Raw genomic sequence first — 12648 nt, 5'->3', positions numbered from 1 at the left:
AGCCAACAATGTCATAATCTGAAAAGCTGTTGGGAAAATCTTAGAAGGTCCACATGCTTTCAGTGGGAAAATACACAAAACTCAGGACATGTTTAAATAGAAGATTTAATGTAATTGATTTTTACGATGCTGATGACGACAGTAAATGTTGTAATCCTGAAAGAAACAAATTAGTCTCTACAAGTAAAAATGTCTCCTCTTGGTCCACTCAGGAGCTGAACAAGAAGAAGACCCAGAAGGAGATGGAGCACGCCATGCTGATCCGCCACGATGAGTCCACGCAGGAGCTGGAGCAGAGGCAGCTGAAGACTCTGCAGAAGCTGCGGATGGACCTGATCCGCCTGCAGCACCAGACGGAGCTGGAGAACCAGATCGAATACAACAACAGACGCGAGCGCGAACTCCACCGCAAGCACGTGCTGGAGCTCCGGCAGCAGCCCAAGAACCTCAAAGTGAGTCGAAGCAGAGGCGGTAATGGTTTTCAGTCCAGGGTTTTCATGGTTCTGGTGGTAGTTGTCGGTATAGAGGCAGGTACTTGAAATGCAAGGCTTGTGGTTTTGAAAAAAAAAAACAAAAACGGTTTTAGAAATTCTTTAGTTTCCGTCTGTTGTCTTTGAAAAGACAACTGGGATCCACCTCTAAGATGGCGCAAGCAACGAGCAACATCTTTTGTGTTGTGGGTAGTTTTTGATAAAACAGTGATGCAACACGAATGTAACGAATTAATTTGGAAAAATGGTGTAAGAACATACGAAATGTGTTATCTCCGAGTTTGATTTCATTTTAATTTGCTTCGGGGGGGACACAAAGACTGGAACGGTGGTTTTCGCCTGGGGTTGTATTTGACCTGTAACCTTTAGCAGCCGAATTCTCTCACAAGTTTATGACAAAGAGTAACAACAGCAGACTTTAACTTGTTGTATTCTTCTCCGCCGTTGCTGTTTTTTCCGTCCCATCCGCCAGGCGTTGGAGCTGCAGATCAAGAAGCAGTTCCAGGACACGTGTAAGGTGCAGACCAAGCAGTACAAGGCCCTGCGCCACCACCAGATGGAAGTTACGCCCAAGGCCGAGCACAAGACGGTGCTCAAGGCCCTGAAGGACGAGCAGACACGCAAGCTGGCCATCCTGGCTGAGCAATACGAGCAGAGCATCAACGAGATGATGGCCTCGCAGGCGGTGAGCGGAGCGACATCAACGTATTTTCTGGAAAATCATTTAGAAAAGCAGGAGGATTGTTTTTCGAATGAGATCATGACGTCTTTCTCTCCACCTGTTGCTTCTTCTTTTGCATTTTCTCCTCCGTGTTTGCCCTTGTCTCTCGTCTTTGTCTGTTATTTCTCTCACCCCTCACCGTCTCCCTTCACGTCTCTACCCAACCTCCCCTCCCTCTCCACTGTCTTTCCATTTCCTTCCATCCCTTCGTCACCGCCTCCCCTCCCCTCCTTTCTGTCTCCTTATTCTTTCCATTTCTCGTCCATGTACCCCCTCTCACCCCTCTCCCCCTTCATCTCCCCTCCACCCCCCTGTCTCTTTGTACCTCCCTCTCTCCCCTGTCGTGGTTCGTGGTCGGCTGTGTCAGCTGCGTCTGGACGAGGCCCAGGAAGCCGAGTGCCAGGCCCTGAGGCAGCAGCTGCAGCAGGAGATGGAGCTGCTCAATGCCTACCAGAGCAAGATCAAGATGCAGACCGAGGCGCAGCACGAGCGCGAGCAGCAGAAGCTGGAGCAGAAGGTGTCGCTGCGCCGGGCTCACCTGGAACAAAAGGTGGAGTGAAGGAAACACTCAGGACTCACTTGGGTTTTTCTGCAGGCGTTGTTGAGCGATTCAGTCAGGAGTCTGTCTACAAAAGAAAGGAATGAAATGCTCAAATAGTTCAAGACACGCTCCTTCTTAAAAGTACAATAAACTGACAAAGCCAAGAAATAGATTTTCTTCTGGTTCAGGTATAAAAACAAATGATCCTCTGGCCTGAGGCTGGCGATAAACTTAAAATAACCCCACCAATTTATAATTTGTCCAATCCTTCCTCCCAACCCTGTTCAATTTTTAACAAAACACACTTTATCCAATGTGGGAGGAAAAGAAAGCACAAAGCAAAACTGTAGTCCTGACAGAATTTATAAGACAACACAGGGAGGAAAGGCAACCTAAGGCTTCACAAGAAATAAAACGCAAACATAAAATTAGGTTAGGCTGAGTTTAAGGCCAATGAGTGTGTTGAATAATTGAATGGTTGGCTAACGTGCCAATTTTAAAATTGTATGATATTGTTGAGTCAGTTTGAGGACACTTGATTCAAATGTTCTGCAACACTCTGAACACCTTTGAGGAAAGAATGTCAGAAAGGACTCATGGCAGGCCTTTTTTCACACTGTACAATACGTATAAACCTGATTCCAGCAACTTTAATTGAATTGTACTGAACCTTTTGTGGCCTTTTGGGGCATAAACTACTTAAAACTCCTTGTAGACTTCATTAAAAGCACCGTCTTTTATAAGAAGAAGCAAAACATCAGCAACAATTAAGAGATCTTTCCTCCTCTGCTACGGCCTGAACTAAAGCTTTCCCAACTGGTACTAGTTTCATATTCCTTCAACGCGATATTAATACAAGAAGTAGGGAAACCTTTAAAAGATCTGAGGCACGCGTGTGGAGACAAACACCAGCAGGCGGCAATTTGTTGCGATACAACTAGTCGACATCGACGCTCGTGTGGATACACATTTGCATCCACATCAGCAGGCAGTGCGGGCATGAAAGGCGACCCAGACAGACATCCACAAGTTCACACAGACGCACACACAGATTTCCTTCACCACAGGTGGCGATGACAGTGGCATGCCTTCCTGCAGGGTGCAGGCAACCGTTTCTCTCCCACACACTCCCAACGCTGGTGAAATCTCCAGACGTCAGTGTCTTATTACGGCGTTTTCTTTAGGCTCTATCTTCTAATGGTGCACAGTTGGACTCATTATTAAAGGTTGTTGTGTGTGTGAAATCTTCAACGTGGCCAAAATCACTCCACTGTAAACTTTTTATTGTTGTCAATTAAAACATAGTATTAATTATGACATCTGCGGCTAGGGGCTGGGAGTTTGCTTTGTTATAATTTTACACAAATTTGACAGTTTTATCAGTGTCTGTCCCGTAACGTGATTCCAACACAGCCCAGTTAGAGACATCTGTCGTCTTTAATGTGACAATTCGGGCGACCTGTCATGTATACCAATGACATGTGATAAGACGAGAGCGTCCGCCTCCTTCCAAAGGGACCTACGTCATCGCCACAGTCTAGTAGACAGCACTCCGACAACAAAGGGAGAGACGTTTGAAATGCCGCCCTGATCCAGTTCTGCCGGTCCGGTGTAGCCCTGAGCGAGCCGCGGTGGTCTGTTGCCACCTCCTGGCGGCGTCCGGGATCTGCACACCGGGACCGAGTGGTGGTGGTGGTGGTGGGGGGGGGGATGAGATGATGTCATGGTTTTTCAGAAGCACTATTGTCCTCCGGTTCGGTTCATGGTCAGAGTCTAGAGTTTTCTGTGCATGCTCAGTCGTCGGCCAGATTGCCGTATTGCACCATGCAGTGCTTTGTCTGCACCTGTGGATGTGTGTGTGTTGATGTGCCGACAGATCCAGCAAACTCCACAAGAGCAACTTACTCGTACCTTCAGTGCAGAAACAACGCACATCAGAGTCACACACGTATCACCGTGTAACAGATCACTGAGGTTGTTTAGTGAGGATATAAAACAACTAGTGAGAGAACAGCTCTGCAGCACAAACATGCTGCATTCGTAAAGGTGACTGTGTTGGTTTCAGGCTGCATTCTCTACTGCAGTGTAATAAACTGCATTGTGATGGCAGTTCTGTCTCTTGTTCTCATCCAGTAAAGCACATTTCAACAACAGAACTTCAATATTAAATGCTAAATCAGGAGGTGCTGCTTAAAGCCAAAGATTTACACCAATTATTCACAACTACAAGTATTTTTACTCGTGTTATTGATTCGTTTGCTCCTCCAGCGATCGAATCAATTTGTTGGGACACCGCAAATAATATTGGCTGCTGACAACAACTGAATTCAATTTAAATGTGTCGGTTCCTGGCGTTGAGCTCACAGGCTCACTCTAAAACAGAGCAGAGACATAATGAATGTGATCAGATGTCACCTTTTCCTGCTTTCCCAAGTCAACCAGTGATCTTAAAATAAGACACATCAGCAGGAATATTTTAATAAAACATAAAGTTACACAGATAAAGTTTTAATTCTATCATCCATTTTTTAATTTACACTTTTGCATGATTGATAAAATTCAAGTGTTGTATTTCTCATATTGCTGTTTAATTTGACAGAACTTGTCGTGTCGGATTGTTTTGTGAAGGACTTGAGTTCATGGTTGTATTTGTTTGAAGTGTGGAGCACAAAAAGCATGAATGTTGGACAGAGGATGGCCGACACTGTAAAAAAGTATATGTGTGCTGCAGCTGTTTTTAATCATCTGGTGAGCTTTCTGAATTCAATTTGAAATGACCCTTGTGACTGGGGCTTTAATTTTGGGGAACGTTTGAAAAGTAGGTGTACTGCTCCTTTAGCTTTCCTTCAGATTTTTGTGTTGAAACTCAACCAGCATTTTCTCCAAATACATTCATAGAGGACAGAAAATTAAGTCTGCTTTTTTGGGGGGGATTTGGGAAAAGCAGATGCTTAAGTTGGAAACAGTTGGTTGAAGCGATTCAAAGCGTTTCCAGTGATTTAAGTCCCTAAGTGTGACTTTTTCCCCATTATTTGGATAAACTCAGCTCACCTGCATGTTACCAACTGAAGCAATTCATTTAAGTTGGTCCCGTTGTTTCAGTGTAAGGCTGTTAGAAGTTTATAATAAAGTCTCAACCTGCTGGCCTTTCAAAAAAACATAAGATAAAACTTTATGAATCCATCACAGGGGAATTAACAAGTTACAGCAGCTATAAACAGTAATTACAAAAGTACAATAAGGCCAGAAATGAAGCTATAATAAGATGTGGACACACACAAGTCCAGCCTCGTCCAAACTAAAACAACTCAACTCCAGCTTGTGCTTCCTGCTCCTCCGTGTCTCCTGCAGATTGAAGAGGAGCTGGTTTCCCTTCAGAAGGAGCGAACCGACCGGATCAAACACCTGCTGGAGCGCCAGGAGCGGGAGACCGACAGCTTCGACATGGAGAGCCTGCGTCAGGGCTTCGGCAACCTGGGCACCCTGGACTTTCCCAAGGACGACTACAGATGAGGGGGGGACCGCCGCCGTCACCGTCTCTCGTTGTCCTCCTCCCCCAACCACCACCAACCACCCACCGGGCGTCCGTCCGTCCGTCTGCCTCAGAACAACCCTCCTCTCCTCCGACCTGACCAACAAACAAACAAACAAACAAACAAACAAACCGCGTCTCCAAGAAGCAGCTGTTCTCTGGGCTCCGGCTCCACGGCAGGTTCCAACCTCCCCATCACCTGGACTTCCTCCTGCCCCTCTTTGCCTCCTCTCGTGGTGTCACAAGATGACAAAAAAAAAGAAAAAGAAAAACTATGCTGGAGAACTTCCTGTAGTTGTTTTTGTAATGATAACATCGTCACCGTGTTTCTCGTTTCTTGTGCAATGATGACACTTTAGGTGTGAAGCCGAGAGAGAAATGAGGGCAGTCCGGTCCACAGACCCACGCGTGTCCACAGCAGATTACTTCTGTTTTTTTTTTTTTTTTAAATCTCAACCAGTGCAAAAAAAAACAAATAAATCTCTCGAAGCGATAAATCAAAGCACCAATCCTTCCGCAGTCTGTGCTGCTTCTTTCAACGCCTTTTTGGTATTTATTCATCAGGAGATTTTTTTTTTTTTGGAACAAATTTGAATAATTTGATACTTTGAGAGAGAAAACTATCACCATGTACATAACACAGGTACGCTTCTAATAAATGTGACTCGTTGGGGTGCGTCTAATTCCTGGAGGGGTGGTGCTCCACGTGTGTGGTACTGATCTGTCTGCACTGACTGGAGGTCAATGTGAAAAATCAAACATGTGAACTCCCAGCTAGCACAAAGGGCTTCATGGGGGAGGGCAGGGGGACTTGTACTTTGTGTATAGAAGGATTTATGGAGAGCTTTTACTTATTTTCGTATCGTATTTTAACTGTCAACTCGAATCAGAAAAGAATTTTTAAAGGCGCTTTTTTTTGTTTTTGTTTTTTTCTCCTCCCCCCTCCTCAGATAGTATTTGAGGTCCAGTCATCTATCAGTGGGATTTTCATTTGATTTTTTTATTTTTATTTTATTTTTCCTCCTTTCGCTTTACACAACTCTCCGTGAGCGGTGTATTTTCTTATAAACCAGACCAGTATGATGCTTTATTATTGCATGCACTTTAATTTTTTTTTTCTTTTCCAGGTTAAAAGAAAAAGCATGAATCTGTCAGAGCTTTTAATTATATTTGTAAATAAAGTGCTCATCACACGAACCAAGGACGTGTTGGATCTGAATTCCTCCTATCGTCGCCTTCAGGTCGATAAAATGAACAAACCAGGAGAGAATAAAAAAAGACACTAGAGGTGAATATGTCAACCAGTAGATGTCACCACTAAACTTCTAGTTATTTACAACAAGACGAGGATTTGCTTTTTTAAAATTTGCATTGTTCCACAGTAGAAACAAAAACAATCAAAAAACAAATCATTGGATAAAGGCCACCTGAACATTTTTGTTTAATTTTGTTTGGATATTAAAGGTTTTTGCAGAAGGGGTTTTAGATTTCTCTTTTCATGATTTCATAAATCAAAAAAATAAGAAATTGCCACGTTTTTAGGAATCAGATGTTCTATAAATCAACGAATGAATCTTTCAGTAAAATCCTTCAGAACATAGATGGGAGTAAAACTGGACTGTTTTATGTACGTTAGCACGACTGAGGTGAACATTTGTGGCTGAAAGTATTTTTTTTTAAAGACATGCACTAAAATCTAAATCCACAGACAAAAAAAAAAACAGCTAAATGTGTTTTTTCTTCACTTGCTATCTGGAAGAAAACATGTTATTGAAGCGAAATATTCTTAAATCTCAACGGCACTAAAAGCCCAGATCTTGCCTGTTGTCTTAATGATCAGATTTAGATTTGCAACAGTTTGAAGCTTCAGTGTTTTGTGAAGCACCGTGGAGCTGGAAACGTGGCTGAAGTTTTCTGTGCATATTCCAGCTTTGCTGCTTCTATTCTCGCTAAACTTCTACAGTTAATCCACTCTGTCAGGCTGCAGTGGCACAAATCCATCCATCCATTATCTATACACCGCTTAATCCTCACTAGGGTCATGGGGGGCTGGAGTCTATCCCAGCTGACTTAGGGTGAAGGCAGGTTCACCTGGACAGGTAACCAGTCTATCACAGGGCTACACTTAGAGACAGACAACCAAGCACACTCACATTCACACCTACGGACAATTTAGAATCACCAATTGACCTCAACATGTTTTTGGACTGTGTGGGAAGAAGAACCCGGAGAGAACCCACGCTGCACGAGGAGAACATGGAGACTCCACGCAGAAAGATCCTGGTGCTACCAACTGCACCACCCTGCAGCCCAGTGGCACAAATCCTCATCTCAGATTGCAGAAGTGGCAAAAACAAGCCAAGTCCACAGTGGAAAAATGAGAGATCCAACACAACAACAGTTACTTATTTCTAATCATTCAGGAGGCAAATCCTCACATTTCTAATAATGTATCATCACAATACGATTCACACGTTGTTCAGGAGGTTCTAGAAAACATTACAACCATCTCAGTGCGTGTCTCAGATTTATTGCAGATGAAAACAGGTGACGTCATTGACAGCAGCTGTTACTTAGTCACACATTGTTTAGGCAACGTTGGGAAAACAAAATACGTTCAGTGGCACAAAATTAGAGATGCTTTGTTATCGTCGTGGTTTTCTTTTTGCTTCTAGAAACAATGAGAACTTCCTACAGGGCAGCAGCCCCGGTGGGGATTCCAAGTGCTGAATGCTTTAGAGTTTAGTCTTTTCATCTTTATTTTCCAGCCAGCTGCTCGTACAGTTTGGGGACGTAGTCGTCCCACTCGGCCTGGTAGCAGGTTCCTGCCACCGGGGCTCCCAGGTTGTACTTCTGCCTGAAGCTCTGGATCTTGAACTTGCCGCGGCCGTCTCCGGAGCGGTTGGTGAGGACGGTTTCGGTGCAGGAAAGGCTGCCGGGCTGCTCGTACACCAGCCACACATACCTGTGGAGACCTGAGGGGGGGGGGCAAATACTGAGGGTTTTAAATGTTGCACTACACTGCAGGAGGAAAACATGACATCAGATATACTGTTTATATTCAACAGTGGCAGAAGCCCCAAATGAATACAGTTATAGTTTTATTTCAGCCAGTTTATGGTATTAGGCAATGAAAAGCATGTGTGTCTGCATGTCTCCATTAATATTTTGAATTTTAACACTCTGTAAGACTTGTTAAGAAATGTCTTCAAGGCTTTCAGTCCAACTTAATGCATGAACTCATTAGAATTTAACCTTTATATGGAATATTTCACAAACCTAATCAGGAGCTGGTAAAACAAAAACTTTCACTACAACAAAAAAAAAAACATGTCTGTCCTTTAAAGACAGGACTCTAACCTTCATTTTGTCCTACCTGTGCCTTTTGGAGGACCAGAGCCGACGTAGTCCGACATGACGCAGCCAGAGGAAACATCGTTCCCCTTCATGTTGACCACCAGGAAGTGGTGCCACTCCCTTTAAGGAAAAGGAAAAAAAAAAAAAATGCTATTTTTGTTTCTGACAGCACTGCATCCTACAATGTGCAGAATCAGACTGAATTCTGAGGAACGTACATGAGACACTAACTCAGTTTTCTTGCAGATAATTTAGCAATGACCGCCATATTTTTACCCAATACTGCAGCTGCCTTTTAGATAGATAGATAGATAGATAGATACTTTATTCATCTCCAAGAGAAATTTACTTTTATCCATTTCTGTTCAGTTTGCGTATCAGTGTTTCCTCATTCTTCTCACCTGAATTTGGGGTCTTTCCTGCTGGGAGCATCAGGATCAGTCAGAGCCAAAGTGTACAGTTTGCTGGAGTCACATCCCTCCCACTCAACGCAGGTGGGTCGGTTCTGCACCTGCAGGTGAACGGAGGCCAAAGTGAGCAAAGTTAATGCATCAAGTCAAATCATTGATGTTTATGTAGAACATTTAGCTTTTGCACAAAAGTGTTTTTCCAACATAGAAACAAGACAGACGTTACAAATTTGTCCAACAAGTTTACAAAACACGATTTAGATCATACAATATTATATAAATACATTATTTAAATTTACCTGACAATTTTAAATATTGAGCAGAAGTCTCGATGGTATTAAATATTATTATATAAATTTACTTAACTGTTTCAGTATTAGGGTTAAGACTCCACAATATAATTATTTAAATTTACACAAATAATTACAAAATTAAGGTTAAGAGCTTACAATATTATATGATAAAAATTTGCCAAAATAATTTAAATTCTAAGGTACAGAGCCTAAAATGTTATTATTTAAACTGTCATGAATAATTAAAACATTAAGGTTAAAACTTATTACTTTGTATACAAGTACAAAATTTACCAGACAAACTTAAATATTAAGTTAAAGACCCTCCAAAATTGCATATAACACAAATTTACCCGATTAATTTAGATATTTAGGTTAAAGCCCTAAATTTTTTTTAAATAAAATAAAATAACATATCCTACAATAATATAATACAGATTTACCAGAATAATTAGATTTTTTTTAAATATTGAGATTAAGACCCTACTATATCATAAATAATACAAATTCATGTATTAAAGCTTATCAAGCTACAATATTATTTATATAACACAAGTTGACCAGACTAACTGTGTTTTTAGGGTTAATAATAAACTACTGCTGCGTGGCCGGTGTAGTACCTCTGACGCCCGTTTGGAGGCGCTGTTCAACCGTCTAACACAGCTGCAGACATTATGTAACCCAATTCATTGTTGGCAAACATTTACAAACACACTGAAACCAAATAACTAATTACAAATCGGCGTTTATCAGGAGAAATGTGCGCTACCATGACGCTAGCTAGTTAGCATTTTAAGCTAACACTCGCAAACGACGCTACAGTTGGCTGACTGACTGTTAGCTTCGCTAGCCAGCGCTAGTTAGCCAACATTAGCTAGCCGGCTAACCTGCGTTGGAGTGAGCACTTTTCCGAGCTCGTCGATTTCAACAGAGTCGTATTTGATGGTCAGAGGCTGTGCCGGCTTTTCTTCGACCTCCTGCAGGGCCAGAGCTCCGCTCCACTCACTCAGATCTGCGGGCATTTCTCCTGTAGTCTGTTTGCACACGCTGCTGACTGAACCGCTGTTCGCTGCACACACGCACTGCCCAAAGTGCTGCGTTCAGGCTCCACCACAAGATGTGGGAACTGGGAAGGACTGTGTGTATTTAGACAACAAATTGAACCACAACAACCCAAAATACATTTTTTAATTGATCTAAAATCAATTTTGAACAAATTAAAGTCAATAATGTTGGTTTCTGAGTTGGCTGCTTAGTATTTAAAAGTAAGCTCCACCAGCTATGAGCGTTAGCAGATGATGTTGCTAATTCTGTTGCCTGTTTGCACATCTTAGTGGTGAATTTTTAGTGGTAAACGCTGATATTCCTTCACATATATGACAATAAATCAAACAGTAGTTACATTGCCTTTCTGGTGCCTCTCATTTTCGTACAGTGTTTATGAATAATATTTTTCCGAGTATTTGACGACATTTGAACTACACAAACAGTTCCAGCTGCACGTGGCCGCCAGGAGGCGCTGTCAGCTGCACAACACGTGGATTGTGGTTCGCTCAACTTTCTGTCAATCACATCATCCGTCCTGAACGAGTCCTGCCTCCAGCTCACATGCTCCATTAACACACTTTCTGTCTCCAGACATCCCAGTTTTAGAAACTGGGATCTGATTATGACACAAATGTTGACAGACTTTGGAAGTTCAAGAATATTTTGTCCTCTTTTAAACACTGAACATCTTGTGTGTATGATTCTATCTATTAAGATTCCGTGTTGTGCATTGGATGGTCATAACTTTGCATGAATATATGATAATAAGTCGAGTATTTTTGTTGTGGTGCAATAATTGAATGTCTTAAAACACACAGACGTGACAAAATGTCGTTCTTATGAGCTTGTTGTATGTTTTAATACATTTCTGACCTTTTTATTGATCTAAATTGCACACAAACACTCACACTCCCCTTGTGTAGAAGCTCACTTTATTCTGATTAACAGCTATTCATTTATTGCACCCAACAGCTGCTGAGTTGTAGTTTCCTGCCTGCTCTGCATTTGACTTCATCATTCAGAGTATCGTGTGTTTTTTTGTATGTTTTATACAAATGACAGGTTTATTAAGTGAAAATCACAATAAATGTATGCTACCAGTACACAGTATGATACTTTTATTCCTTCTGCCATATTATAATACAACACTTTAATCAGGGGCCCAGTTCAAAGTCAATGACAATCTGCTCAAGTTAACCACGTGGAAACTGCACTTGTTTTTTATTTACTGTTTGTTTTGTTTTTGTTGTCCCAGATAACATGGAGACCATTTGTTTACTCCAAAGGGAAGATAGTTTTTCTAGCCCATGGACACTGGCAACGTAAAGTATTTACAGTTTCAAGTGGTATAAACCTTCAAAATCACAAGTGAGTATTTTAGCAATCATTCAGTTTTGGCAGGTGAGGGTCCTAGAAGTGGAGGTCTACAACTGTGGTCCTGAAACTGCAGCTTCCTCTGCTGTAAACATCTTATTTCACTAGTTGTACATCCTTGATTCCTTTTAAAGCTCCTCCAGCAACATCTTTGAGAGATGTCCTGTGCATCGGTGCACCAAAATTGATTTCCGGTTTACAGGCAGGAGGATGGAAGACAGAGGAGAACGTAGAAAACAACAGTATCGCACAAGGTTACTCTTTACAAAGCAAGATCATTTCATTGCACCGATTCTCAGGAGCACAGAGGAGACGATGGAGCAGAAATGAGCAAATGCATATTTTAGGATTCTCCTGTGTGAATCAGATATCGCAGTGGTGGTGGTGTTCGTTTTTGCAAAACTTTAAAAAGAAGGATTTCCGATGGTGCTAAACATTTGATCTAATCAAGAAAAATATATTTAATTGAAATAGAAACCAACACGTCTTGACAAATTTTACGTTCCTTGTAGAAATGGAAAAGAACTATTATTTCACTCATATAAATATATATATTAATATATTAACAAAGGCATTTTAACGTTGTACTTAGCGGAAAAAAATAAGGATAACAAATAATGAAAGGTTCCCTGTATTGTTTTAGACTATGGAGGTTGCTGTAGTTGGTGTTTATCTGTGAGGAAATTGTGTGCAGATAAAAAAAAGAAATTTTACAGTAGCACAATGTAACCTTCATACGCATTGCTTCTTAGTCCTGCAGTCCATGATGTAATATTCTGTGTGTCTGTTTTAAGAATGTTGTTTTAAATTGATGCTTTTAAAAAAAAATTAAATATTGATTCCATTGAATGTGACAATAACAATATTGCACAAAGTTATTGT

The 12648-nt window shown here is 41.6% G+C and overlaps 2 protein-coding genes across 3 annotated transcripts in view; one reads left to right on the top strand and one right to left on the bottom strand.

The window, feature by feature from the left end:
• Positions 1 to 6486, top strand: part of taok3a (TAO kinase 3a) — a 75838-nt gene extending 69352 nt beyond the window's left edge. For both annotated transcript variants that reach the window (XM_008279876.1, XM_008279877.1), the window contains exons 18-21: positions 213 to 452; positions 964 to 1176; positions 1580 to 1762; positions 5105 to 6486. In XM_008279876.1, coding sequence (XP_008278098.1) covers positions 213 to 452; positions 964 to 1176; positions 1580 to 1762; positions 5105 to 5266 — 798 coding nt within the window. In that variant the 3' untranslated portion in view covers positions 5267 to 6486. The remainder of the gene's footprint in view (positions 1 to 212; positions 453 to 963; positions 1177 to 1579; positions 1763 to 5104) is intronic.
• A 1309-nt stretch (positions 6487 to 7795) lies between these two features.
• Positions 7796 to 10452, bottom strand: pebp1 (phosphatidylethanolamine binding protein 1). Its single transcript, XM_008279874.1, has 4 exons — positions 10233 to 10452; positions 9044 to 9153; positions 8662 to 8762; positions 7796 to 8260 (listed from the first exon to the last, which is right to left on the bottom strand). The coding sequence occupies exons 1-4, from the start codon at positions 10365 to 10367 to the stop codon at positions 8043 to 8045; spliced, it is 564 nt and encodes a 187-aa protein (XP_008278096.1). The 5' UTR covers positions 10368 to 10452; the 3' UTR covers positions 7796 to 8042.
• Between the last annotated feature and the right edge of the window lie 2196 nt (positions 10453 to 12648).

The sequence above is a fragment of the Stegastes partitus genome, unplaced genomic scaffold, assembly GCF_000690725.1.
Source record: "Stegastes partitus isolate 25-593 unplaced genomic scaffold, Stegastes_partitus-1.0.2 Scaffold174, whole genome shotgun sequence".
Lineage (NCBI taxonomy): Eukaryota > Metazoa > Chordata > Actinopteri > Pomacentridae > Stegastes > Stegastes partitus.
This window is presented reverse-complemented; position numbering and strand designations above follow the sequence as displayed.